The 23,341-nt window shown below is 52.9% G+C and overlaps 1 protein-coding gene across 3 annotated transcripts; it reads right to left on the bottom strand.

Annotated features, from left to right (window-relative positions):
• Positions 1-20,308: 20,308 nt before the first annotated feature.
• Positions 20,309-23,059, bottom strand: LOC307219367 (maestro heat-like repeat-containing protein family member 7). Of its 3 annotated transcripts, none has more exons than XM_079982502.1 (6): positions 23,008-23,059; positions 22,516-22,697; positions 21,551-21,688; positions 21,132-21,246; positions 20,841-20,911; positions 20,309-20,564 (listed from the first exon to the last, which is right to left on the bottom strand). In XM_079982502.1, the coding sequence occupies exons 1-5, from the start codon at positions 23,017-23,019 to the stop codon at positions 20,873-20,875; spliced, it is 486 nt and encodes a 161-aa protein (XP_079838628.1). In that variant the 5' UTR covers positions 23,020-23,059; the 3' UTR covers positions 20,309-20,564; positions 20,841-20,872. The 3 variants fall into 3 exon arrangements, with proteins under 3 accessions (XP_079838628.1, XP_079838627.1, XP_079838626.1); XM_079982501.1 differs by having other exon boundaries at positions 20,309-20,542; XM_079982500.1 differs by having other exon boundaries at positions 20,309-20,911.
• Positions 23,060-23,341: the final 282 nt, after the last annotated feature.

The raw sequence follows: 23,341 nt of genomic DNA, 5'->3' as shown, positions 1-23,341 counted from the left end.
GTCTTAAACTGGTGTGGAAGGGGAGGAGACTCAGACGGGACTTCGCCGGTCTAAGGTCGAGACGTAGAGCTGCACGCTGCGGCTTTAAAATGGAAACTGAATCTCAATAAAGACTTTTGTACATAACTACAGCCTAGCGTTGGTCCTCTGTGAGCTGGGACCTGGAGGCAGCTCTGACACTTACGCACAGCAACCCAGGTCATGTGGGCGGGGAGGGGGGGTTGCAGTGATTTTTAGAAAGTCATTAGTTTGCACCAGGCGTCCTATTGGGAAGACCCAGTTTTCCGAGTGCATGTTCTGGAAGTTGGGCAATAGGGGCAGTACAGGATTCCTTTTGGTATACCGACCTCCCCGCTGCACCAAGGATTCCCTGCCCGAGCTGCTTCAGGTCGTGGCGGATGTTCTCCTGGAGACACCCAGCTTGGTTGTCCTAGGGGATTTTAACATCCATGCCGACACGACCTTACAAGGGGCCGCTCGGGACTTCGTGGAAAGCATGGCCTCCATGGGGCTGTCCCTGAATAAGTCTGGCCCAACCCATAGCCGCGGACATGCCTTGGACCTGGTGTTTACCTCTATGGATGTTGGTGATCTGACACTAACTAAAAGCGAAACGAAAGAAGTGCCATGGTCAGATCACTTCCTGGTGCAACTGGACTTCTCTGCGACCCACCCCCTCTGCAGGGAGGTGGGACCGATTCGGATGGTCCGCCCCCGCCACTTAATGGATCCAAATGGTTTGCAGAGAGTGGTAGGGGATGCTTTATCCCATGTTGATGGCCTTTCAGCCAATTCCCTGGTGGCCCGCTGGAATGCGGAGTTAACCAGGGCTATTGACTGTTTGGCTCCGAAGCGCCCTCTCCGATTGCATGGAGCCCGGACAGCCCCGTGGTTTTCCACGGATCTGAGGGCAATGAAACAATCGTTGAGACGGCTAGAGCGCCGGTGGCGGATAACTCATTCCGAATCTGACCGGACACAGGTTAGAGCTCAACGTCGAGCCTACCAAGTGGCGATAGCGACGGCGAAGAAGAATTTCTTCACCGCCTCTATTGCATCTGCAGAAAACAGCAGCAGGAGACTTTTTCAGGTGGTTCACAATTTAGCGGAACCACCTGCAACATCGGGGCCCAGTACGGGCCACATGTTCTCCTGCAATGATTTTGCAAAGTTTTTTGCAGATAAAATCGCTCAGATTCGGGAAGAAGTAGACTCCACCGTGGGAGCAGGACTGGGGCGGGAGTGTGCTAGAGTTCTGTCTGGTCAAGTTAAGTGGGATCAATTCCAATCTGTTACCTCCGAGGATGTGGACAGGCTGCTTGGACGAGTGAAACCAACCACCTGTCTCCTGGATCCTTGCCCATCCTGGCTTATAAAAGCTAGCCGGGAAGGACTGGGCGATGGGCTTCGTGGGGTGGTGAATGCTTCCCTCCGTGAGGGAGCCTTCCCAGACCCGCTGAAAGAGGCGGTTATTAAACCGCTTCTTAAAAAACCATCTTTAGATGCGGCCATGATGGCCAACTATCGTCCAGTCTCAAATCTTCCATTCTTGGGCAAGGTGATTGAGCGAGCGGTTGCCGAACAACTCCAGGCACGCCTGGAAGAAGCGGACCATTTGGATCCCTTCCAGTCGGGATTCAGGCCTCATCATGGGACTGAAACTGCCTTGGTCGCACTGGTTGATCTCCGGCGGGCTAGGGACAAAGGTGAGAGCTGTTTCCTAGTTCTGCTGGATCTCTCAGCAGCGTTTGATACCATCGACCATAACATCCTTCTGGACCGTCTTGAGGGGCTGGGAGCTGGGGGCACTGTCATACAGTGGTTCCGCTCCTTCCTCCTGGGCCGTGTTCAGAAAGTGGTGGTGGGGAATGAGTGTTCAGACCCCTGGGCTCTCACTTGTGGGGTGCCTCAGGGTTCTGTCCTCTCCCCCATGCTTTTCAACATTTACATGCAGCCGCTGGAAGAGATCATCAGGAGGTTTGGGCTGGGTGTTCATCAGTATGCAGATGATACCCAGCTCTACCTCTCTTTTAAATCAGAACCAGTGAGGGCGGTGAAGGTCCTGGGTGAGTGTCTGGAGGCGGTTGGAGGATGGATGGCGGCTAACAGATTGAGGTTGAATCCTGACAAGACAGAAGTACTGTTTTGGGGGGACAGGAGGCGGGCAGGTGTGGAGGATTCCCTGGTCCTGAATGGGGTAACTGTGCCCCTGAAGGACCAGGTGCGCAGCCTGGGAGTCATTTTGGACTCACAGCTGTCCATGGAAGCACAGGTCAAATCTGTGTCCAGGGCAGCTGTTTACCAGCTCCATCTGGTACGTAGGCTGAGACCCTATCTGCCTGCGGACTGTCTCGCCAGAGTGGTGCATGCTCTGGTTATCTCCCGCTTGGACTACTGCAATGCACTCTACGTGGGGCTACCTTTGAAGGTGACTCGGAAACTACAACTAATCCAGAATGCGGCAGCTAGACTGGTGACTGGGAGCGGCCGCCAAGACCATATAACACCGGACTTGAAAGACCAACATTGGCTCCCAGTATTTTTCTGAGCACAATTCAAAGTGTTGGTGCTGACCTTTAAAGCCCTAAACGGCCTCGGTCCAGTATACCTGAAGGAGCGTCTCCACCTCCATCATTCTGCCCGGACGCTGAGGTCCAGCGCCGAGGGTCTTCTGGCGGTTCCCTCATTGCGAGAAGCAAAGCTACAGGGAACCAGGCAGAGGGCCTTCTCGGTAGTGGCCCCCGCCCTGTGGAACGCCCTTCCAGCAGATGTCAAAGCGATAAACAACTATCTGACATTCAGAAGACATCTTAAGGCAGCCCTGTTCAGGGAAGTTTTTAACGTGTGATATTTTACTGTATTTTTGGTTTTTATGGAAGCCGCCCAGAGTGGCTGGGGAGGCCCAGCCAGAGGGGCGGGGTATAAATAATAAATTATTATTATTATTATTATTACTACCTGTCTGAATTCTTGAATCAGTTCCAGTACTCTTTTAGTACTAGATTCTGGCTCCTGTAAGTCAATACTAAATCATCAGCAAATGCTTTCAATTTGTACTGTTTAGTACTCTTTAGATCCCAGTTGTATACCTTTAACCTCTTGGTCCTTTCTAATCATATTTACCAAAACCTCAAGGACCGATATAAAGAGCAATGGAGAAATTGGGCAGCCTTGTCGTGTCCCATTCTCAATCCTAAACTCTTCTGTCACTACATTGTTCACAATTAATTTTGCCTTTTGTTCTGAATAAATCGCACCTATACCATTTTCAAAAGGGACACAGGTGGCGCTGTGGGTTAAAGCCTCAGCGCCTAGGACTTGCCGATCGAAAGGTCGGCGGTTCGAATCCCTGCGGCGGGGTGCGCTCCCGCTGCTCGGTCCCAGCGCCTGCCAACCTAGCAGTTCGAAAGCACCTCCGGGTGCAAATAGATAAATAGGGACCGCTTACCAGCGGGAAGGTAAACGGCGTTTCCGTGTGCAGCTCTGGCTCGCCAGATGCAGCTTTGTCACGCTGGCCACGTGACCCGGAAGTGTCTCCGGACAGCGCTGGCCCCTGGCCTCTTGAGTGAGATGGGCACACAACCCCAGAGTCTGTCAAGACTGGCCCGTACGGGCAGGGGTACCTTTACCTTTACCTTTTATACCATTTTCAAAACCTTGACCTACCCCTATCCCCTGTAGATTCTTCTTCATAAAACTCCAATAAATGTTGTCAAAGGCCTTCTCTGCGTCCACAAAAATCAAAACTGCCTTAGTATTGATATTCACTTGTAATTTTTCTAGAATATTAATTATATTCCTCGTATTATCAAACAAATGTTTGCCCGGGAGAAAGCCCGCTTGGTCTTTATGAATTTCTTCTACTAACACCTTTTTTAATCTTTTAGCCAAAATATCTGCAAAAAAATTGTAATCCACATTAAGCAGCAATATGGGACGGTAATTCTTAAGCTGTGTCTTTTCAGTCTCTGTTTTCGGTATAAGTGTAATATAAGCTTCCTTCCACAACTCTGGTGCCCTTTTCCCCTCCAATATTTCATTACAGACTTCCTTCAATGGTTGTATTAACCATTCTTTCAAAGGTCTGTAATATCTTGAAGTCAAACCATCCAGTCCTGGAGATTTACCTAATTGCATGTTCTGGATGGCCCCTTCCACTTCCTGATCTGTTATTTTGTAATTCAACATTAGCTGGCTTTCCTGAGAGATTTTATGTAGTCCATTTATTTTCAAAAATCGATCAATATCCATTTCTTTCTGCTTCTCCTGTGTATAAAGTTTTTAAAAATACCTCTGAAAGCACTTCCTAATCTCCACTGGGTTCTGTATATTCTTTCCTTCCACTTCCAAATTAGCAATAGTATTAAGTTTTTGTCTTTTTTTCATTTGCCAGGCCAACAATATTCCACACTTATTTGCCGATTCAAATGTCTTTTGCCTCATCTGTTTAATCTTCCATTCTATTTCCTGATTCATCAGCTTCGTATATTGTACTTGGTATAACTTTATCTCTTTCAGGATCTCCTGTGACTTTGGTTTTGCTCTCAGTTTCTTCTCTCCTTCCTTTATTTTCTCCAGGATTTTATCCTTTTTTTCATTTTGAGTTCTCTTCTTAACTGCATTCTCTTGTATTAAAAATCCTCTCATAACCGCTTTACTTGCGTCCCAAATTATTCTTTTTTTTTCCACTGTAGTAGTCATATTTTTCTCAAAATAGTCTCTCAGAGTTTTTTGGGCCTTCTTGGTCACTTCTTCATTCCTGAACAATGTATCGTTCATCCTCCATCTAAAGGAACCAATTGGCGTCAATTTAATTTCCATCTTCACAGCATTATGGTCAGAACAAGTTTTGGGGCAAATCTCCACTTTGCTAGTCTTCGGAATCAGTCCTCTAGTTATCCAAATTTGGTCAATTCTTGTCCATGTCATTTTAGCCTCAGAGAAGAAAGTTCCCTCTCTTCCCAGAGGACTCTTCATTCTCCAAATGTCAACTAAGTCCATATTTTCAGTCATGTCAAAAAAGGTTTTTGGTAGTCTACCATCTTTAGTGACTACCTGTCTCTGTGCCTTGTCCATATTTGTAGACACCACTCCATTCATATCTCCCATCAAAATCATATTATAGTCCATATAATCCATCAGAGTCTCATGTAACTTCTTAAAGAACTCCGATTTTCCTTCATTTGGTGCATAGATGCCTACTATCAAGAATTGCTCTCCTTGTGATTGAATTTCAATTGCAACAAATCTTCCTTGGTCATCTTTGAATATAAATTTCGGTGATAGGCTCTCCTTTGCATAAAGGACCACTCCTCTTTTTTTAACTTTATCTGATGAGATAAATTCATGGCCCAATCTTTTATTACTCAATATCTTCCTGTGTAGCCTTATCACATGTGTTTCTTGTAAACAGTTCAAGTCCAATTGTTCTTTTTTCAATAAATGAGACTCTCCGCCTTTTTTCTGGGGAGTTCAGTCCTTTACATTCCAGCTCAAAACTTGCAACACCATGATGTAATTATACTGATATTCCTCCAACTGCGCCCAATGCTTGCTCTTCTGTTGGTGGTGTTGGTGACACGTTCACTGGGGAATCCAATCCAAAGGGTAATGCTGATATATCCAATCTTCCTCTATTTGGTGATCCGATGCTCTTTGCTCTAGTCCTCTATCTGGTGATCTTCTATCCGATGCTCGTGGCTCTTTTCCAAGTTCCTTCTGCAGATCTTCTTCGTATTTATACAAAAACTTTACTTTATCTTCTACTGATCTTATTTTTATTTTCCTTCCTTTGAAACTGAAAGATAGACCTTGGGGAAACTCCCACCTAAAGATGATTTTATTCCTTCTCAGCAGGGCAACCAAGTCTCTGTAGTTAGGCCTAAGATCCAAGAGATATTTCGGGATGTCTTAAAAAATTTCCACTCTTGACTGTTGTACTTCTAAGTTCTTCTGGTAGTGCCAACCCAATATTCTGTCTCTCTCTTCTTTGATTTGGAGGGTAATCAAGCAATCTCTTATTCTATTCTTCTCTTTTTTCCCTCCTCTTCCAAGTCTGAAGGCCTTCACAATTCTAAACTCTTCTCGGCCCAAGTCCAAGTCCCAAAAGTTGGCAAATTCCTGCGTGAGAAAGTCTATCAAACTTTCCTTCTCCAATTCAGGTAAAGCTCTGATCAAACTTTCCTTCTCCAATTCAGGTAAAGCTCTGATCCTCAGATTCGTCTGTTTTTCTTTAAGTTCAATCATAACAAGCTTCAACTTATGGTCATCAAGTTGCCTCTGTAGGGCTGGGACTCTCTCTCTCTCCAGTTGTGTTACTTTACATTCCACAGCAACAGCTTTTTCCCTGGCTTCCTCCGCAGTCTGCTGTATCAAAGTAGATTCCTGTATCAATTTCTGAATGGTTTCTGTATTGGTATTCACCTTTTGACCCAGATTATTTATACTAAATCAATTTTAGTGGTTGCCACATCCACTTTCTTGTTAAGCTGTTACAATGAATCATTTATCTTGCTTAATGCAACCGCTAAGGCCTCTTCTGTTGACATTCCTCTTGATTTTGAGTATGCTGGTACAGTAGCCGAAGAGGCAGGGGGGCCTGATGTTGAGGCTCTCCTGGGTTGCTGCAAAGTCTTCCCAGACCTTAATGTTTTTTCAGGAATTGACTGGTCTGTTTTTTCCTTTCCATTTGCCATAACACTTAAAAGATTCAAGGTTAGTCCCAGAGTCGCACAGTTTTTTATCTTGCAGCTGGAAATTCCCCCAGCCCAGCACTTGTAACAGTTTTAAAAGCTTCCTCTAGGGGGAAACAGTTTCTATTTATATTAATCCGTAATGTCCCCTTTTAAACACAGTTCAAACAATGAAGTTAGTTTCAATTTTCAGTTACTTTTACTCCTTTTTAAGAGCAGACGGAGACAGTGGAAACAATGAATTTCTCTTATTTAGCTAGCTGTCCATGAACGTTCTAATCACTGTCAATGAACGTCAGTCCTGCTACCAGCCCGTTTCCAGGGTCGGAGCAGTGGTATTTTAACTCTCTTCGCTCTCTCCTGCAGACATGCTCCGTCCAAAACTCCCTCCCCCCTTCTCCGGCCTCCAAGGGGGGTTTAATGTTTTTTACCAATGGAAATTTAGTCCTTTACGATAGGCTTTCGAAGACTTCAGCTTGCAGCCTTGTTGCTTCAGTCTAGTTACAAAAGGGGAAGGTGGACTTCCTGTGTTGAACCTCCCCGTTTCGATACCAAATTAGACGTTTAAAAATTCAATTCTCCTGCTTCAGCTCTACTCATGGGTAGTTGCTTTAAAGTCAAATTGTCCACAAGAAAAAAGTCAGCGCTCTCCGGCAACAGCATAGGTGCTTCGCTCCGTGGAAGAAGCAGTCGATTCAAAGCACCGTGCCGCTCACCCAACGTCGCTCCGGATACCTGAAACCGGGTTTCCCCGCGGATAGGGGAGGTGCAAAGGGTGCCCACCGAATCCCACGTTCACAGGCTTCACCCGCCTGTGATTTTTAATGGGTCTCCAGATTCCCAGTCAGAAGGGGCTGCGGCAGCAGCGCAGGTCATCGAGGCTTTGACAGCCAGAAGGGGCAGCAGCAGCAGTGCAGGCCGTCGAGGCTTTGACAGCCAGAAGGGGCAGCGGCAGCAGCGCAGGTCATCGACCCTTTGACAGCCAGAAGAGGCATAGGCAGCAGCACAGTTCATTAAGGCTTTGACAGCCAGAAGAGGCAGAGGCAGCAGCGCACATCGTTGAGGCTTGACAGCCAGAAGGGGCAGCAGTGGCAGCGCAGATCGTTGAGGCTTTGACAGCTAGAAGGGGCTGTGGCAGCAGCGCAGGTCATCAAGGCCATGACAGCCAGAAAAGGAAGAGGCAGCAGCGCAGGTCGTCGAGGCTTTGACAGCCAGAAGCGGCAGAGGCAGCAGCACAGGTTGTCGAGGCTTTGACAGCAAGAAGAGGCAGAGGCAGCAGCGCAGATCGTCGAGGCTTTCACAGCCAGAAGAGGCAGAGGCAGCAGCGCAGGTCATTGAGGCTTTGACCGCCAGAAGGAGCTGTGGAAGCAGCACAGGCCATCGAGGATTTAACAGCCACAAGGGGCAGAGACATCAGCGCAGGTTGTCGAGTCTTTGACAGCCAGAAGAGGCAGAGGCAGCAGCGCAGGTCGTTGTGGCTTTGACAGCCAGAAGAGGCAGAGGCAGTAGAACAGTTCCTCAAGGCTTTGACAGTCAGAAAAGGCAGAGGCAGCAGCGCAGGTCATCGAGGCTTTGACCGCCAGAAGGGCCTGCAGCAACAGCGCAGGTTCATCGAGGCTTTGACAGCCAGAAGAGGCAGAGGCAGCAGCGCAGGTTATTGAGGCTTTGACAGCCAGACGGGGCTGCGGCAGCAGCGCAGGTCATTGAGGCTTTGACAGCCAGAAGGGGCCACGGCAGCAGCACAGTTCATTAAGGCTTTGACAGCCAGAAGAGGCAGAGGCAGCAGCACAGGTTATCGAGGCTTTGACAGCCAGAAGAGGCAGAGGCAGCAGAGCAGGTCATCGAGGCTTTGACCGCCAGAAGGGCCTGCAGCAACAGCGCAGGTCATTGAGGCTTTGACAGCCAGAAGGGGCTGCGGCAGCAGCACAAGTCATTGAGGCCTTGACATCCAGAAGGGGCCGCGGCAGCAGCGCAGGTCATCGAGGCTTTGACAGCTAGAAGAGGCAGAGGCAGCAGCGCATATCGTTGAGGCTTTAACAGCCAGAAGGGGCAGCGGAAGAAGCGCAGGACATCGAGGCTTTGACAACCAGAAGCGGCAGAGGCAGCAGCACAAGTCTTCGAGGCTTTGACAGCCAGAAGAGGCAGAGGCAGCAGCGCAGATTGTGACTTGTTTTTATATGTTGTTTTGTTTTCTTTTTTGTTTAACTCGGTGTTTTTTTCCTATTTTATTCATGTAACCTTTAAAATCTTAATAAAATTTATTTTAAAAAGAGAGAGAGAGAGACATCAGCGCAGGTCATCGAGTCTTTGACAGCCAGAAGAGGCAGAGGCAGCAGCGCAGGTCATCGAGGCTTTGACAGTCAGAAGAAGAGGCAGCTGCACAGGTTGTCGAGGCTTTGACAGCCAGAAGGGGCAGAGGCGGCAGCACAGGTTGTTGAGGCTTTGACAGCAAGAAGAGGTGGAGGCAGCAGTGCAGGTCGTCGAGGCTTTGACAGCCAGAAGAGGTGGAGGCAGCAGCGCAGGTCGTTGAGGCTTTGACAGCCAGAAGGGGCAGCAGCAGCAGCGCAGGTCGTCGAGTCTTTGACAGCCAGAAGGGGCAGCAGCAGCAGCGCAGGTCATCGAGGCTTTGACAGCCAGAAGAGGCAGAGGCAGCAGTGCAGGTCATCGAGGCTTTGACAGCCAGAAGAGGCAGAGGCAGCAGCGCAAATCGTTGAGGCTTTGACAGCCAGAAGGGGCAGCAGCAGCAGCGCAGGTCGTCGAGTCTTTGACAGCCAGAAGGGGCAGCAGCAGCAGCGCAGGTCATCGAGGCTTTGACAGCCAGAAGAGGCAGAGGCAGCAGTGCAGGTCATCGAGGCTTTGACAGCCAGAAGAGGCAGAGGCAGCAGCGCAGATCGTTGAGGCTTTGACAGCCAGAAGGGGCAGCAGCAGCAGCGCAGGTTGTTGAGGCTTTGACAGCCAGAAGGGGCAGAGACAGCAGCACAGGTTGTCGAGGCTTTGGCAGCAAGAAGGGGCTGCGGCAGCAGTGCATGTCGTCGAGGCTTTGACAGCCAGAAGAGGCAGAGGCAGCAGCGCAGATCGTTGAGGCTTTGACAGCCAGAAGGGGCAGCAGCAGCAGCGCAGGTTGTTGAGGCTTTGACAGCCAGAAGAGGCGGAGGCAGCAGCGCAGGTCGTTGAGGCTGTGACTGGCAGAAGGGGCAGCGGCAGCAGCGCAGATCGTTGAGGCTTTGACAGCCAGAAGGGGCTGCAGCAGCAGTGCAGTTCGTCGAGGCTTTGACAGCCAGAAGAGGCGGAGGCAGCAGCGCAGGTCGTTGAGGCTTTGACAGCCAGAATGGGCAGCAGCAGCAGCGCAGGTCGTCAAGGCTTTGACAGCCAGAAGAGGAAGAGGCAGCAGCGCAGGTCATCAAGGCTTTGACAGCCAGAAGAGGCAGAGGCAGCAGCGCATATCGTTGAGGCTTTGACAGCCAGAAGAGGCTGTGGCAGCAGCGCAGATCGTTGAGGCTTTGACAGCCAGAAGGGGCTGCAGCAGCAGCGCAGGTCATTGAGGCTTTGACAACAAGAAAAGGAAGAGGCATCAGCGCAGGTCGTCGAGGCTTTGACAGCCAGAAAAGGAAAAGGCAGCAGTGCAGGTCGTCGAGGCTTTGACAGCCAGAAGAGGCAGAGGCAGCAGCGCAGATAGTCGAGGCTTTGACAGCCAGAAACAGCAGAGGTAGCAGCACAGATCGTCGAGGCTTTGACAGCCAGAAGGGGCAGCGGCAGAAGGTCGTCGAGGCTTTGACAGCCAGAAGCGTTAGCAGCGCAGGTTGTCAAGGATTTGACAGCCAGGAGAGGCAGAGGCAGCAGCGCATATCGTTGAGACTTTGACAGCCAGGAGGGTCTGTGGCAGCAGCGCAGATCGTTGAGGCTTTGACAGCCAGAAAAGGAAGAGGCAGCAGCTCAGGTCGTCGAGTCTTTGACAGCCAGAAGCATCAGTGTCAGCAGCGCAGGTCGTCAAGGCTTTGACAGCCAGAAGAGGCAGAGGCAGCAGCAAATGTCATTGAGGCTTTGACATCCAGAAGGGGCTGCGGCAGCAGAGCAGGTCGTTGAGGCTTTGACAGCCAGATGGAGCAGCGGCAGCAGCAAAGGTCATCGAGTCTCTGACTTCCAGAAGAAGCAGAGGCAGCAGCACAGGTTGTCGAGGCTTTGACAGCCAGAAGGGGCAGCGGCGGCAGCACAGGATGATGAGGCTTTGACAGCAAGAAGGGGCTGCGGCAGCAGTGCAGGTCGTCGAGGCTTTGACAGCCAGAAGAGGCAGAGGCAGCAGCGCAGGTGGTTGAGACTTTGACAGCCAGAATGGGCAGCAGCAGCAGCGCAGGTTGTCGAGTCTTTGACAGCCAGAAGGGGCAGCAGCAGCAGCGCAGGTCATCGAGGCTTTGACAGCCAGAAGAGGCGGAGGCAGCAGTGCAGGTCACCGAGGCTTTGACAGCCAGAAGAGGCGGAGGCAGCAGTGCAGGTCATCAAGGCTTTGACAGCCAGAAGAGGCAGAGGCAGCAGTGCAGGTCGTCGAGGCTTTGACAGCCAGAATGGGCAGCAGCAGCAGCACAGGTTGTCGAGTCTTTGACAGCCAGAAGGGGCAGCAGCAGCAGCGCAGGTCATGGAGGCTTTGACAGCCAGAAGAGGCGGAGGCAGCAGTGCAGGTCATCGAAGCTTTGACAGCCAGAAGAGGCAGAGGCAGCAGCGCAGATCATTGAGGCTTTGACAGCCAGAAGAGGCTGTGGCAGTAGCGCAGATTGTTGAGGCTTTGACAGCCAGAAGGGGCTGCGGCAGCAGCGCAGGTCATCGAGGCTTTGACAGCCAGAAGAGGAAGAGGCAGCAGCGCAGGTCGTCGAGGCTTTGACAGCCAGAAAAGGAAGAGGCAGCAGTGCAGGTCGTCGAGGCTTTGACAGCCAGAAGAGGCAGAGGCAGCAGCACAATTGTTGAGGCTTTGACAGCCAGAAGAGGCAGAGGCAGCAGCGCAGATCGTCGAGGCTTTGACAGCCAGAAGCGGCAGAGGCAGCAGCGCAGATCGTCGAGGCTTTGACAGCCAGAAGCGTCAGCAGCGCAGGTTGTCAAGGCTTTGACAGCCAGAAGAGGCAGAGGCAGCAGCGTAGATCGTTGAGGCTTTGACAGCCAGAAGGGGCTGCGGCAGCAGCGCAGGTCATTGAGGCTTTGACAACAAGAAAAGGAAGAGGCATCAGCGCAGGTCGTCGAGGCTTTGACAGCCAGAAAAGGAAAAGGCAGCAGTGCAGGTCGTCGAGGCTTTGACAGCCAGAAGAGGCGGAGGCAGCAGTGCAGGTCATCAAGGCTTTGACAGCCAGGAGAGGCAGAGGCAGCAGCGCAGGTGGTTGAGGCTTTGACAGCCAGAATGGGCAGCAGCAGCAGCACAGGTTGTCGAGTCTTTGACAGCCAGAAGGGGCAGCAGCAGCAGCGCAGGTCATCGAGGCTTTGACAGCCAGAAGAGGCGGAGGCAGCAGTGCAGGTCATCGAGGCTTTGACAGCCAGAAGAGGCAGAGGCAGCAGCGCAGATCATTGAGGCTTTGACAGCCAGAAGAGGCTGTGGCAGTAGCGCAGATTGTTGAGGCTTTGACAGCCAGAAGGGGCTGCGGCAGCAGCGCAGGTCATCGAGGCTTTGACAACAAGAAAAGGAAGAGGCAGCAGCGCAGGTCATCGAGGCTTTGACAGCCAGAAAAGGAAGAGGCAGCAGTGCAGGTCGTCGAGGCTTTGACAGCCAGAAGAGGCAGAGGCAGCAGCACAATTGTTGAGGCTTTGACAGCCAGAAGAGGCAGAGGCAGCAGCGCAGATCGTCGAGGCTTTGACAGCCAGAAGCGGCAGAGGCAGCAGCGCACATCGTTGAGGCTTTGACAGCCAGAAGCGTCAGCAGCGCAGGTTGTCAAGGCTTTGACAGCCAGAAGAGGCAGAGGCAGCAGCGTAGATCGTTGAGGCTTTGGCAGCCAGAAGGGGCTGCGGCAGCAGCGCAGGTCATTGAGGCTTTGACAACAAGAAAAGGAAGAGGCATCAGCGCAGGTCGTCGAGGCTTTGACAGCCAGAAAAGGAAAAGGCAGCAGTGTAGGTCGTCGAGGCTTTGACAGCCAGAAGAGGCAGAGGCAGCAGCGCAGATCGTCGAGGCTTTGACAGCCAGAAGCAGCAGAGGTAGCAGCACAGATCGTCGAGGCTTTGACAGCCAGAAGGGGCAGCGGCAGAAGGTCGTTGAGGCTTTGACAGCCAGAAGCGTTAGCAGCGCAGGTTGTCAAGGGTTCGACAGCCAGAAGAGGCGGAGGCAGAAGTGCAGGTCATCGAGGCTTTGACAGCCAGAAGAGGCAGAGACAGCAGCGTAGATCGTTGAGGCTTTGATAGCCAGAAGGGGCAGCAGCAGCAGCACAGGTCGTCGAGGCTTTGACAGCCAGAAGAGGCAGAGGCAGCAGCGCAGGTGGTTGAGACTTTGACAGCCAGAATGGGCAGCAGCAGCAGCGCAGGTTGTCGAGTCTTTGACAGCCAGAAGGGGCAGCAGCAGCAGCGCAGGTCATCAAGGCTTTGACAGCCAGAAGAGGCGGAGGCAGCAGTGCAGGTCATCGAGGCATTGACAGCCAGAAGAGGCGGAGGCAGCAGTGCAGGTCATCAAGGCTTTGACAGCCAGAAGAGGCAGAGGCAGCAGCGCAGGTGGTTGAGGCTTTGACAGCCAGAATGGGAAGCAGCAGCAGCACAGGTTGTCAAGTCTTTGACAGCCAGAAGGGGCAGCAGCAGCAGCGCAGGTCATCGAGGCTTTGACAGCCAGAAGAGGCGAAGGCAGCAGTGCAGGTCATCGAGGCTTTGACAGCCAGAAGAGGCAGAGGCAGCAGCGCAGATCATTGACGCTTTGACAGCCAGAAGAGGCTGTGGCAGTAGCGCAGATTGTTGAGGCTTTGAGAGCCAGAAGGGGCTGCGGCAGCAGCGCAGGTCATCGAGGCTTTGACAACAAGAAAAGGAAGAGGCAGCAGCGCAGGTCGTCGAGGCTTTGACAGCCAGAAAAGGAAGAGGCAGCAGTGCAGGTCGTCGAGGCTTTGACAGCCAGAAGAGGCAGAGGCAGCAGCACAATTGTTGAGGCTTTGACAGCCAGAAGAGGCAGAGGCAGCAGCGCAGATCGTCAAGGCTTTGACAGCCAGAAGCGGCAGAGGCAGCAGCGCAGATCGTCGAGGCTTTGACAGCCAGAAGCGTCAGCAGCGCAGGTTGTCAAGGCTTTGACAGCCAGAAGAGGCAGAGGCAGCAGCGTAGATCGTTGAGGCTTTGACAGCCAGAAGGGGCAGCGGCAGCAGCGCGGGTCGTCAAGGCTTTGACAGCCAGGGGAGGCAGAGGCAGCAGCGCATATCGTTGAGGATTTGACAGCCAGGAGGGTCTGTGGCAGCAGCGCAGATCGTTGAGGCTTTGACAGCCAGAAAAGGAAGAGGCAGCAGCGCAGGTCGTTGAGGCTTTGACAGCCAGAAGAGGCAGAGGCAGCAGCGCAGGTCGTTGAGGCTTTGACTGGCAGAAGGGGCAGCGGCAGCAGCGCAGATCGTCGAGGCTTTGACAGCCAGAAGGGGCAGCGGCAGCAGCGCAGATCGTTGAGGCTTTGACAGCCAGAAGGGGCAGCGGCAGCAGCGCAGGTCGTTGAGGCTTTGACAGCCAGAAGGGGCAGCGGCAGCAGCAAAGGTCATCGAGTCTCTGACTTCCAGAAAGGGCAGCGGCAGCAGGTTGTCAAGGCTTTGACAGCCAGAAGAGGCAGAGGCAGCAGCGCAGGTGGTTGAGACTTTGACAGCCAGAATGGGCAGCAGCAGCAGCGCAGGTCATCGAGGCTTTGACAGCCAGAAGAGGCGGAGGCAGCAGTGCAGGTCATCGAGGCTTTGACAGCCAGAAGAGGCGGAGGCAGCAGTGCAGGTCATCAAGGCTTTGACAGCCAGAAGAGGCAGAGGCAGCAGCGCAGGTGGTTGAGGCTTTGACAGCCAGAATGGGCAGCAGCAGCAGCACAGGTTGTCGAGTCTTTGACAGCCAGAAGGGGCAGCAGCAGCAGCGCAGGTCATCGAGGCTTTGACAGCCAGAAGAGGCGGAGGCAGCAGTGCAGGTCATCGAGGCTTTGACAGCCAGAAGAGGCAGAGGCAGCAGCGCAGATCATTGAGGCTTTGACAGCCAGAAGAGGCAGCAGCAGCGGCGCAGGTCATCGAGGCTTTGACAGCCAGAAGAGGCGGAGGCAGCAGTGCAGGTCATCGAGGCTTTGACAGCCAGAAGAGGCGGAGGCAGCAGTGCAGGTCACCAAGGCTTTGACAGCCAGAAGAGGCAGAGGCAGCAGCGCAGGTGGTTGAGGCTTTGACAGCCAGAATGGGCAGCAGCAGCAGCACAGGTTGTCGAGGCTTGGACAGCCAGAAGGGGCAGCAGCAGCAGCGCAGGTCATCGAGGCTTTGACAGCCAGAAGAGGCGGAGGCAGCAGTGCAGGTCATCGAGGCTTTGACAGCCAGAAGAGGCAGAGGCAGGAGCGCAGATCATTGAGGCTTTGACAGCCAGAAGAGGCTGTGGCAGTAGCGCAGATCGTTGAGGCTTTGACAGCCAGAAGGGGCTGCGGCAGCAGCGCAGGTCATCGAGGCTTTGACAACAAGAAAAGGAAGAGGCAGCAGCGCAGGTCGTCGAGGCTTTAACAGCCAGAAAAGGAAGAGGCAGCAGTGCAGGTCGTCGAGGCTTTGACAGCCAGAAGAGGCAGAGGCAGCAGCACAATTGTTGAGGCTTTGACAGCCAGAAGAGGCAGAGGCAGCAGCGCAGATCGTTGAGGCTTTGACAGCCAGAAGCGGCAGAGGCAGCAGTGCAGATCGTCGAGGCTTTGACAGCCAGAAGCGTCAGCAGCGCAGGTTGTCAAGGCTTTGACAGCCAGAAGAGGCAGAGGCAGCAGCGTAGATCGTTGAGGCTTTGACAGCCAGAAGGGGCAGCAGCAGCAGCACAGGTCGTCAAGGCTTTGACAGCCAGGGGAGGCAGAGGCAGCAGCGCATATCGTTGAGGATTTGACAGCCAGGAGGGTCTGTGGCAGCAGCGCAGATCCTTGAGGCTTTGACAGCCAGAAAAGGAAGAGGCAGCAGCGCAGGTCGTCGAGGCTTTGACAGCCAGAAGAGGCAGAGGCAGCAGCGCAGATCGTTGAGGCTTTGACAGCCAGAAGGGGCAGCAGCAGCAGCGCAGTTTGTTGAGGCTTTGACTGGCAGAAGGGGCAGCGGCAGCGGCAGCAGCGCAGATCGTTGAGGCTTTGACAGCCAGAAGGGGCAGCGGCAGCAGCGCAGATCGTTGAGGCTTTGACAGCCAGAAGGGGCAGCGGCAGCAGCGCTGGTGGTTGAGGCTTTGACAGCCAGAAAAGGAAGAGGCAGCAGCGCAGGTCGTCGAGGCTTTGACAGCCAGAAGAGGCAGAGGCAGCAGCGCAGATCGTTGAGGCTTTGACAGCCAGAAGGGGCAGCAGCAGCAACGCAGGTCGTTGAGGCTTTGACTGGCAGAAGGGGCAGCGGCAGCAGCGCAGATCGTCGAGGCTTTGACAGCCAGAAGGGGCAGCGGCAGCAGCGCAGATCGTTGAGGCTTTGACAGCGAGAAGGGGCAGCGGCAGCAGCGCAGGTCGTTGAGGCTTTGACAGCCAGAAGGGGCAGCGGCAGCAGCAAAGGTCATCGAGTCTCTGACTTCCAGAAAGGGCAGCGGCAGCAGGTCGTCAAGGCTTTGACAGCCAGAAGAGGCAGAGGCCGCAGCGCAGATCGTTGAGGCTTTGACAGCCAGAAGGGGCAGCGGCAGCAGCGCAGGTTGTTGAGGCTTTGACAGCCAGAAGAGGCGGAAGCAGCAGTCGTTGAGGCTTTGACTGGCAGAAGGGGCAGCGGCAGCAGCGCAGATCGTCGAGGCTTTGACAGCCATAAGCAGCAGAGGTAGCAGCGCAGATCGTCGAGGCTTTGACAGCCAGAAGGGGCCGCGGCAGCAGGTCGTCGAGGCTTTGACAGCCAGAAGCGTTAGCAGCGCAGGTTGTCAAGGGTTTGACAGCCAGAAGAGGCGGAGGCAGAAGTGCAGGTCATCGAGGCTTTGACAGCCAGAAGAGGCAGAGACAGCAGCGCATATCGTTGCGGCTTTGACAGCCAGAAGGGGCTGCGGCAGCAGCGCAGGTCATCGAGGCTTTGACAACAAGAAAAGGAAGAGGCATCAGGGCAGGTCGTCGAGGCTTTGACAGCCAGAAAAGGAAAAGGCAGCAGTGCAGGTCGTCGAGGCTATGACAGCCAGAAGAGGCAGAGGCAGCAGCGCAGATCGTCGAGGCTTTGACAGCCAGAAGCAGCAGAGGTAGCAGCGCAGATCGTCGAGGCTTTGACAGCCAGAAGGGGCAGCGGCAGCAGGTCGTCGAGGCTTTGACAGCCAGAAGCGTTAGCAGCGCAGGTTGTCAAGGCTTCGACAGCCAGAAGAGGCGGAGGCAGAAGTGCAGGTCATCGAGGCTTTGACAGCCAGAAGAGGCAGGCAGCACCGTAGATCGTTGAGGCTTTGACAGCCAGAAGAGGCAGAGGCAGCAGCAATGATCGTTGAGGCTTTGACAGCCAGAAGCGACAGAGGCAGCAGCACAGGTCGTCGAGTCTTTCACAGCCAGAAGGGGCAGCGGCAGCAGCGCAGGTCGTCGAGGCCTTGACAGCCAGAAGCATCAGTGTCAGCAGCGCAGGTCGTCAAGGTTTTGACAGCCAGAAGAGGCAGAGGCAGCAGCAAAGATTACTGAGGCTTTGACATCCAGAAGGGGCTGCGGCAGCAGAGCAGGTCGTTGAGGCTTTGACAGCCAGACGGGGCAGCGGCAGCAGCAAAGGTCGTCGAGTCTCTGACTTCCAGAAGACGCAGAGGCAGCAGTGCAGGTCATCGAGGCTTTGACAGCCAGAAGAGGCAGAGGCAGCAGCGCAGATCGTTGAGGCTTTGACAGCCAGAAGGGGCAGCGGCAGCATAGCAGGTTGTCGAGGCTTTGACAGCCAGAAGAGGCAGAGGCAGCAGCGCATATCGTTGAGGCTTTGACAGCCAGAAGAGGCTGTGGCAGCAGCGCAGATCGTTGAGGCTTTAACAGCCAGAAGGGGCTGCGGCAGCAGCGCAGGTCATCGAGGCTTTGACAACAAGAAAAGGAAGAGGCAGCAGCGCAGCTCGTCGAGGCTTTGACAGCCAGAAAAGGAAGAGGCAGCAGTGCAGCTCGTCGAGGCTTTGACAGCCAGAAGAGGCAGAGGCAGCAGCACAGATTGTTGAGGCTTTGACAGCCAGAAGAGGCAGAGGCAGCAGCGCAGATCGTCGAGGCTTTGACAGCCAGAAGCGGCAGAGGCAGCAGCGCAGATCGTCGAGGCTTTGATAGCCAGAAGCGTCAGCAGCGCAGGTTGTTAAGGCTTTGACAGCCAGGAGAGGCAGAGGCAGCAGCGCAGATCGTCGAGGCTTTGACAGCCAGAAGAGGCAGAGGCAGCAGCGTAGATCGTTGAGGCTTTGACAGCCAGAAGAGGCAGAGGCAGCAGCGTAGATCGTTGAGGCTTTGACAGCCAGAAGTGGCAGCGGCAGCAGCACAGCTCGTCAAGGCTTTGACAGCCAGGAGAGGCAGAGGCAGCAGTGCAGATCATCGAGGCTTTGACAGCCAGAAGCTGCAGAGGCAGCAGCGCAGATCGTCAAGGCTTTGAGAGCCAGAAGAGTCAGTAGCACAGGTTGTTAAGGATTTGACAGCCAGAAGAGCGGAGGCAGCAGTGCAGGTCATTGAGGCTTTGACAGCCAGGAGAGGCAGAGGCAGCAGCGCATACTGTTGACGATTTGACAGCCAGGAGGGTCTGTGGCAGCAGCGCAGATCGTTGAGGCTTTGACAGCCAGAAAAGGAAGAGGCAGCAGTGCAGGTCGTCGAGGCTTTGACAGCCAGAAGAGGCAGAGGCAGCAGCGATGATCGTTGAGGCTTTGACAGCCAGAAGCGACAGAGGCAGCAGCACAAGTCGTCGAGGCTTTGACAGCCAGAAGGGGCAGCGGCAACAGCGCAGATCGTCGAGGCCTTGACAGCCAGAAGCATCAGTGTCAGCAGCGCAGGTCGTCAAGACTTTGACAGCCAGAAGAGGCGGAGGCAGCAGTGCAGGTTGTCGAGGCTTTGACAGCCAGAAGAGGCCGAGGCAGCAGCACCGGTCGTCGAGGCTTTGACAGCTAGCAGGGGCAGCGGCAGCAGGTCGTCGAGGCTTTTACAGCCAGAAGCGTCAGCAGTGCAGGTTGTCAAGGCTTTGACAGCCAGAAGAGGCGGAGGCAGCAGTGCAGGTCATCGAGGCTTTGACAGCCAGAAGAGGCAGAGGCAGCAGTGCAGATCATTGAGGCTTTGACAGCCAGAAGGGGCAGCGGCAGCAGCACAGGTCGTTGAGGCTTTGACAGCCAGAAGAGGCAGAGGCAGCAGCGCAGATCGTCGAGGCTTTGACAGCCAGAATGGGCAGCGGCAGCAGCGCAGATCATTGGGGCTTTGACAGCCAGAAGGGGCAGCGGCTACAGCGCAGGTCGTCAAGTCTTTGACAGCCAGAAAAGGAAGAGGCAGCAGTGCAGGTCATCGAGGCTTTGACAGCCAGAAGAGGCAGAGGCAGCAGTGCAGATCATTGAGGCTTTGACAGCCAGAAGGGGCAGCGGCAGCAGCACAGGTCGTCGAGGCTTTGACAGCCAGAAGAGGCAGAGGCAGCAGCGCAGATCGTCGAGGCTTTGACAGCCAGAATGGGCAGCGGCAGCAGCACAGGTCATCGAGGCTTTGACAGCCAGAAAAGGAAGAGGCAGCAGCGCAGATCGTCAAGGCTTTGACAGCCAGAAGGGGCAGCGGCAGCAGCGCAGATCATTGGGGCTTTGACAGCCAGAAGGGGCAGCGGCTACAGCGCAGGTCGTCAAGTCTTTGACAGCCAGAAAAGGAAGAGGCAGCAGTGCAGGTCTTCGAGGCTTTGACAGCCAGAAGAGGCAGAGGCAGCAGCGCAGATCTTCGAGGCTTTGACAGCCAGAAGGGGCTGCGGCCGCAGCTCAGATCTTCGAGGCTTTGACAGCCAGAAAAGGAAGAGGCAGCAGCGCAGGTCGTCGAGGCTTTGACCGCCAGACAGTGCAGTGGCAGCTGCGCAGGTCATCGAGGCTTTGACCGTCAGAATGTGCTGCAGCAGCAGTGCAGGTCGTCGAGGCTTTGACAGCCAGACAGGGCAGCGGCAGCAGCACAAGTGGTCTCACTGGCAGAGCCTAAGTGACACCAGATAAAGTTGAGCAATGGACTCAATCCTGATATTCACCTGAGATGGTGGTGCTTTCTTTTGACCCCCAGTCTTGTTGTGACCCATGGAAGGTATAGAGCTGCTGCCCCCCCCCCCTTAATCAGACAAATATCTTGTATTTCATAAGCATATATTTTCATGGTTTTACAGTTTTAGTGTGAGCTCAGCTTCTAAAAAGCACCTCTTGAACGGGTTATTTTGGGATTGATTCAGGTTGGCCCCCAAAGCAGCTCACTTCAGTTCAATGGTCTCCAGCAAGAAGCATCCAGCCACGCATGAGCCCTCCTGCCCCTTCTTATCCAAACGTGGCTGCAGCAGAAGCTAGCCTGGTGCTTCCATTTGGAACTATGGAGTTCTCTGCTGGTTTCTGGTGTGCCTGGACCCCGCCTTCCAACCTCTAGGGCTGGGCATGGCCCTCCCAATCTAATTCACCTCTGCTCTCACAGTCAGGTACATTTTGGTGGGAAAGGGAAGGAAAGAGTATGAGCTGGTTGGAATCATGCTGAACCAAACACATCCTAAGCTGGGTCTGAACTGCAGGAGGGTTTGGACTTGGCTCATAAAGAGCATGAGATGACGCTTGAAACTGGAGAAATCTCTTCAGTTCAAAGACTTAGTGGCCTCAATAAATATATGAAAAAAGCTTATTTGGACGAGCAAAGAATTGTTGTTGTTGTTGTTGTTGTTGTTGTTGTTGTTGTTATGTCTCCCCACCCTGATACATAGCGGAACAAAGAGAAAAAAATATATATAATAAACCAGCAGACATACAAAAATCAATCTTTAAAGCAGGCAAAAATAAATACATATGAACTTATACCAGCTTTAAGGTGTTTCCAATAGTACATATAAAAATGTAATTTTAAGAAAAATCTTAGCCTTCCAAAGGTGAAGACTTGCTCATCCATTAACGGAATACCTGTATGATTGCTGCCTGCAGTAACTTGCGCGCTAGGTCACGGAAGTGTCTGTATCAGAGTCGGACATCCCCTAAGTTGGAGCAAAGCCACTGTAAGTGCATCTTTTATTATGTATACATTCATCTTCTATCAAAAAAACACTGTCCATATATATTAGACATGATAGCAGTGAAGTTGTACAATTAAATAAAAAATGTGTAAATACTAAAGAACATTTGACAGTTAAATTGTGAGGAATAAAGAAACCATTAGAAACATTAGAACAGGCATTCCCTGTTTCCAGTTCCTACCTCCAAGTAAAACGCCATGCCAATGGCTCTCTTCTTGTTGTTCGGACAGCACATATATTCCCGTGCCAATCGGGCAATCCTCTTGTACTCTTCTGTTGAGGAGGTGAACAAGGTCCTGAAACATAAGAGTAAGAGACAAAGAATTCACAAGTCTGAAGCTGGCAGGAAGAACCACCCAGCGTTCCTGCACAACAACCACCACCACCAGGTTACTTGAACGCTGAGCAGAGCCTCCCGCCTGCATTCGCTCCCTAAGACGCACACACATTTCCCCTTACTTTTTAGGAGGGGGAAAGTGTGTCTTATAGAGTGAACAATATGGTACATTTTCTGAAATAAATAAGAAGTTTATCCCCATTTCCCCAGAAAGCAGGCCTTGCTCTTCATGCCTCACCTGCCAGTCCTTTTCACCTTCTTACCTTGCCAGAAGACGAATGCCTTTGAAAAAGCTTTCTGGACTTGACAGCATATCCCAGCAGCTTTGCAACCCCAAAACCTCAAATTCGTCAAGGTATTCAACACGCCCAATCAGTTGTTTCAGGGCCTGCACAGCGGTCCTGAGTCAAGTGAAGGAATTAAGAATATTATATTTTTAAAATTTGTATACTGCCCTTCACCCGTAGATCTCCGGGCAGTTCACAACATAAAAATGCAAGTTAAAAAGCACAAAATACAGAATAAAAACAAGAACCAAAGCAAACCAATAACTCCTCTCCCTCCAACAAACGCAGTTGAAAGGGCATAGGAGATTAATCAGCCAATGGCGTGATTGAAGAGGACCATTTTTTGCCTGGCATCTAAAGGCACCAGGCAAGCCTCCCTGGGGAGAGCAACCCACTAATGGGGAGCCACCACAGAAAAGGCCCCTTCTTGTGTGGAGGAGGCACGTGAAGAGGGGCTTCCGATGATGAGCACAAGGTCTGGGTAGGTTCATCTGGGGAGTTTTAGGTCCTTGACATCTTGCAGTCCAACCCCAACCATCACCCCCTGCAGCCTCCCCCATGTTTCCAGCACAAGCGGCAACCTTTTGGCTGTGATGGAGACTTAAGGTTTCATGACACGTGAGTCCCACCACACCCAAATCAGCCCATCGTGCGGGAGAGTCTCCAACATCCTCTCCCATCCTAGTGTCCTTCAGATGTTTTGGGCTACAATAACTCCCATCTTCAGCCCAGTTGTGCTGGCTGGGGCTGGTGGGAGTTGTGGTCCAAAGCGACTGAAGAGCACAGGGGTTGGGGAAGCCTGGGTCTCCTAGCTATCTAACCTAAGCAGAACCTCCATGTCCAAATGAAGCCTATCTCTTGGGGGAGAGCTGAGCCATCACCACTATGGGTCAGAGAGAGAAGGGAGGCCCCCCCCCCAAATGCATTAGCAGGTCCCTTACATCAGTGGATCGAGATGCGAAGAGGGCTCCGGGATTAGACTTGCCGCCCTCGAACCTCTTCTTCTCGCCTCATGGACAAAACAGATCTGAGTGCTAAGTGCAAACAGCAGGTGGTGGAACTTGCTCTTCAGGATACCTGCAGCCTCAGGGAACGACAGGATATGACACAGAGCGTTGGTAGCCTGGAGGGACAAGGACAGGAGAACGGCATTCAGCAGAGGTCATCGTCAGATCAAGATCTCAGACTCAGACGCGACTCAGAGCCCCGGTCCATCTCCCTCAGTGTTGTCTACACTGACTAGCAGTGGCTGTCCAGGGTTTCAGGCGAGGGACTCCCCGACATGGAGATGCTGGGGCCCTTCTGCATACAAAGCAGGTGCTCACAGGATGGACCACTTATTAAGATGCACCCCCCTCCCAGCAAGAAGCCCCCAGCCCCATCCAGCACCCATTCAAAACAATCCAGGAGAGAAAAACTGAGTGGTTTCGTACCGCCATTGGCATTTGAGAAGTGCTGCGTCGCCTGGAAGTGACTTCCGCTTTGGGGTCTCCATCCTGCAGCCTTTTCAGGAGGGGTCTCAGCAGCTTGACGCTGGAATACTGATCAGCGACCAAGGCCTTCCAGATCACCGTGGCACTTCTGCAATTTTTCAAAACAGAATTTTTCCTTTTTCCTTTTCTTAAAAAAAGTCAGGCCTTTGATATTTTCTTTATATTGCACATACATTAGCAAAGAAAGAAACCACAACTCGGAGCACAATTTTTTGCAAGTACGAAATTCAATATAAATAAATATAAATTAAGAACCCCCTTAAATCTACCCCTC

Source organism: Podarcis cretensis, assembly GCF_951804945.1.
Source record: "Podarcis cretensis genome assembly, chromosome: 6".
In the NCBI taxonomy this organism is placed as follows: Eukaryota; Metazoa; Chordata; class Lepidosauria; order Squamata; family Lacertidae; genus Podarcis; species Podarcis cretensis.
The sequence above is the reverse complement of the archived record's forward strand: the minus strand, read 5'-3'. Positions and strand labels throughout refer to the sequence as shown.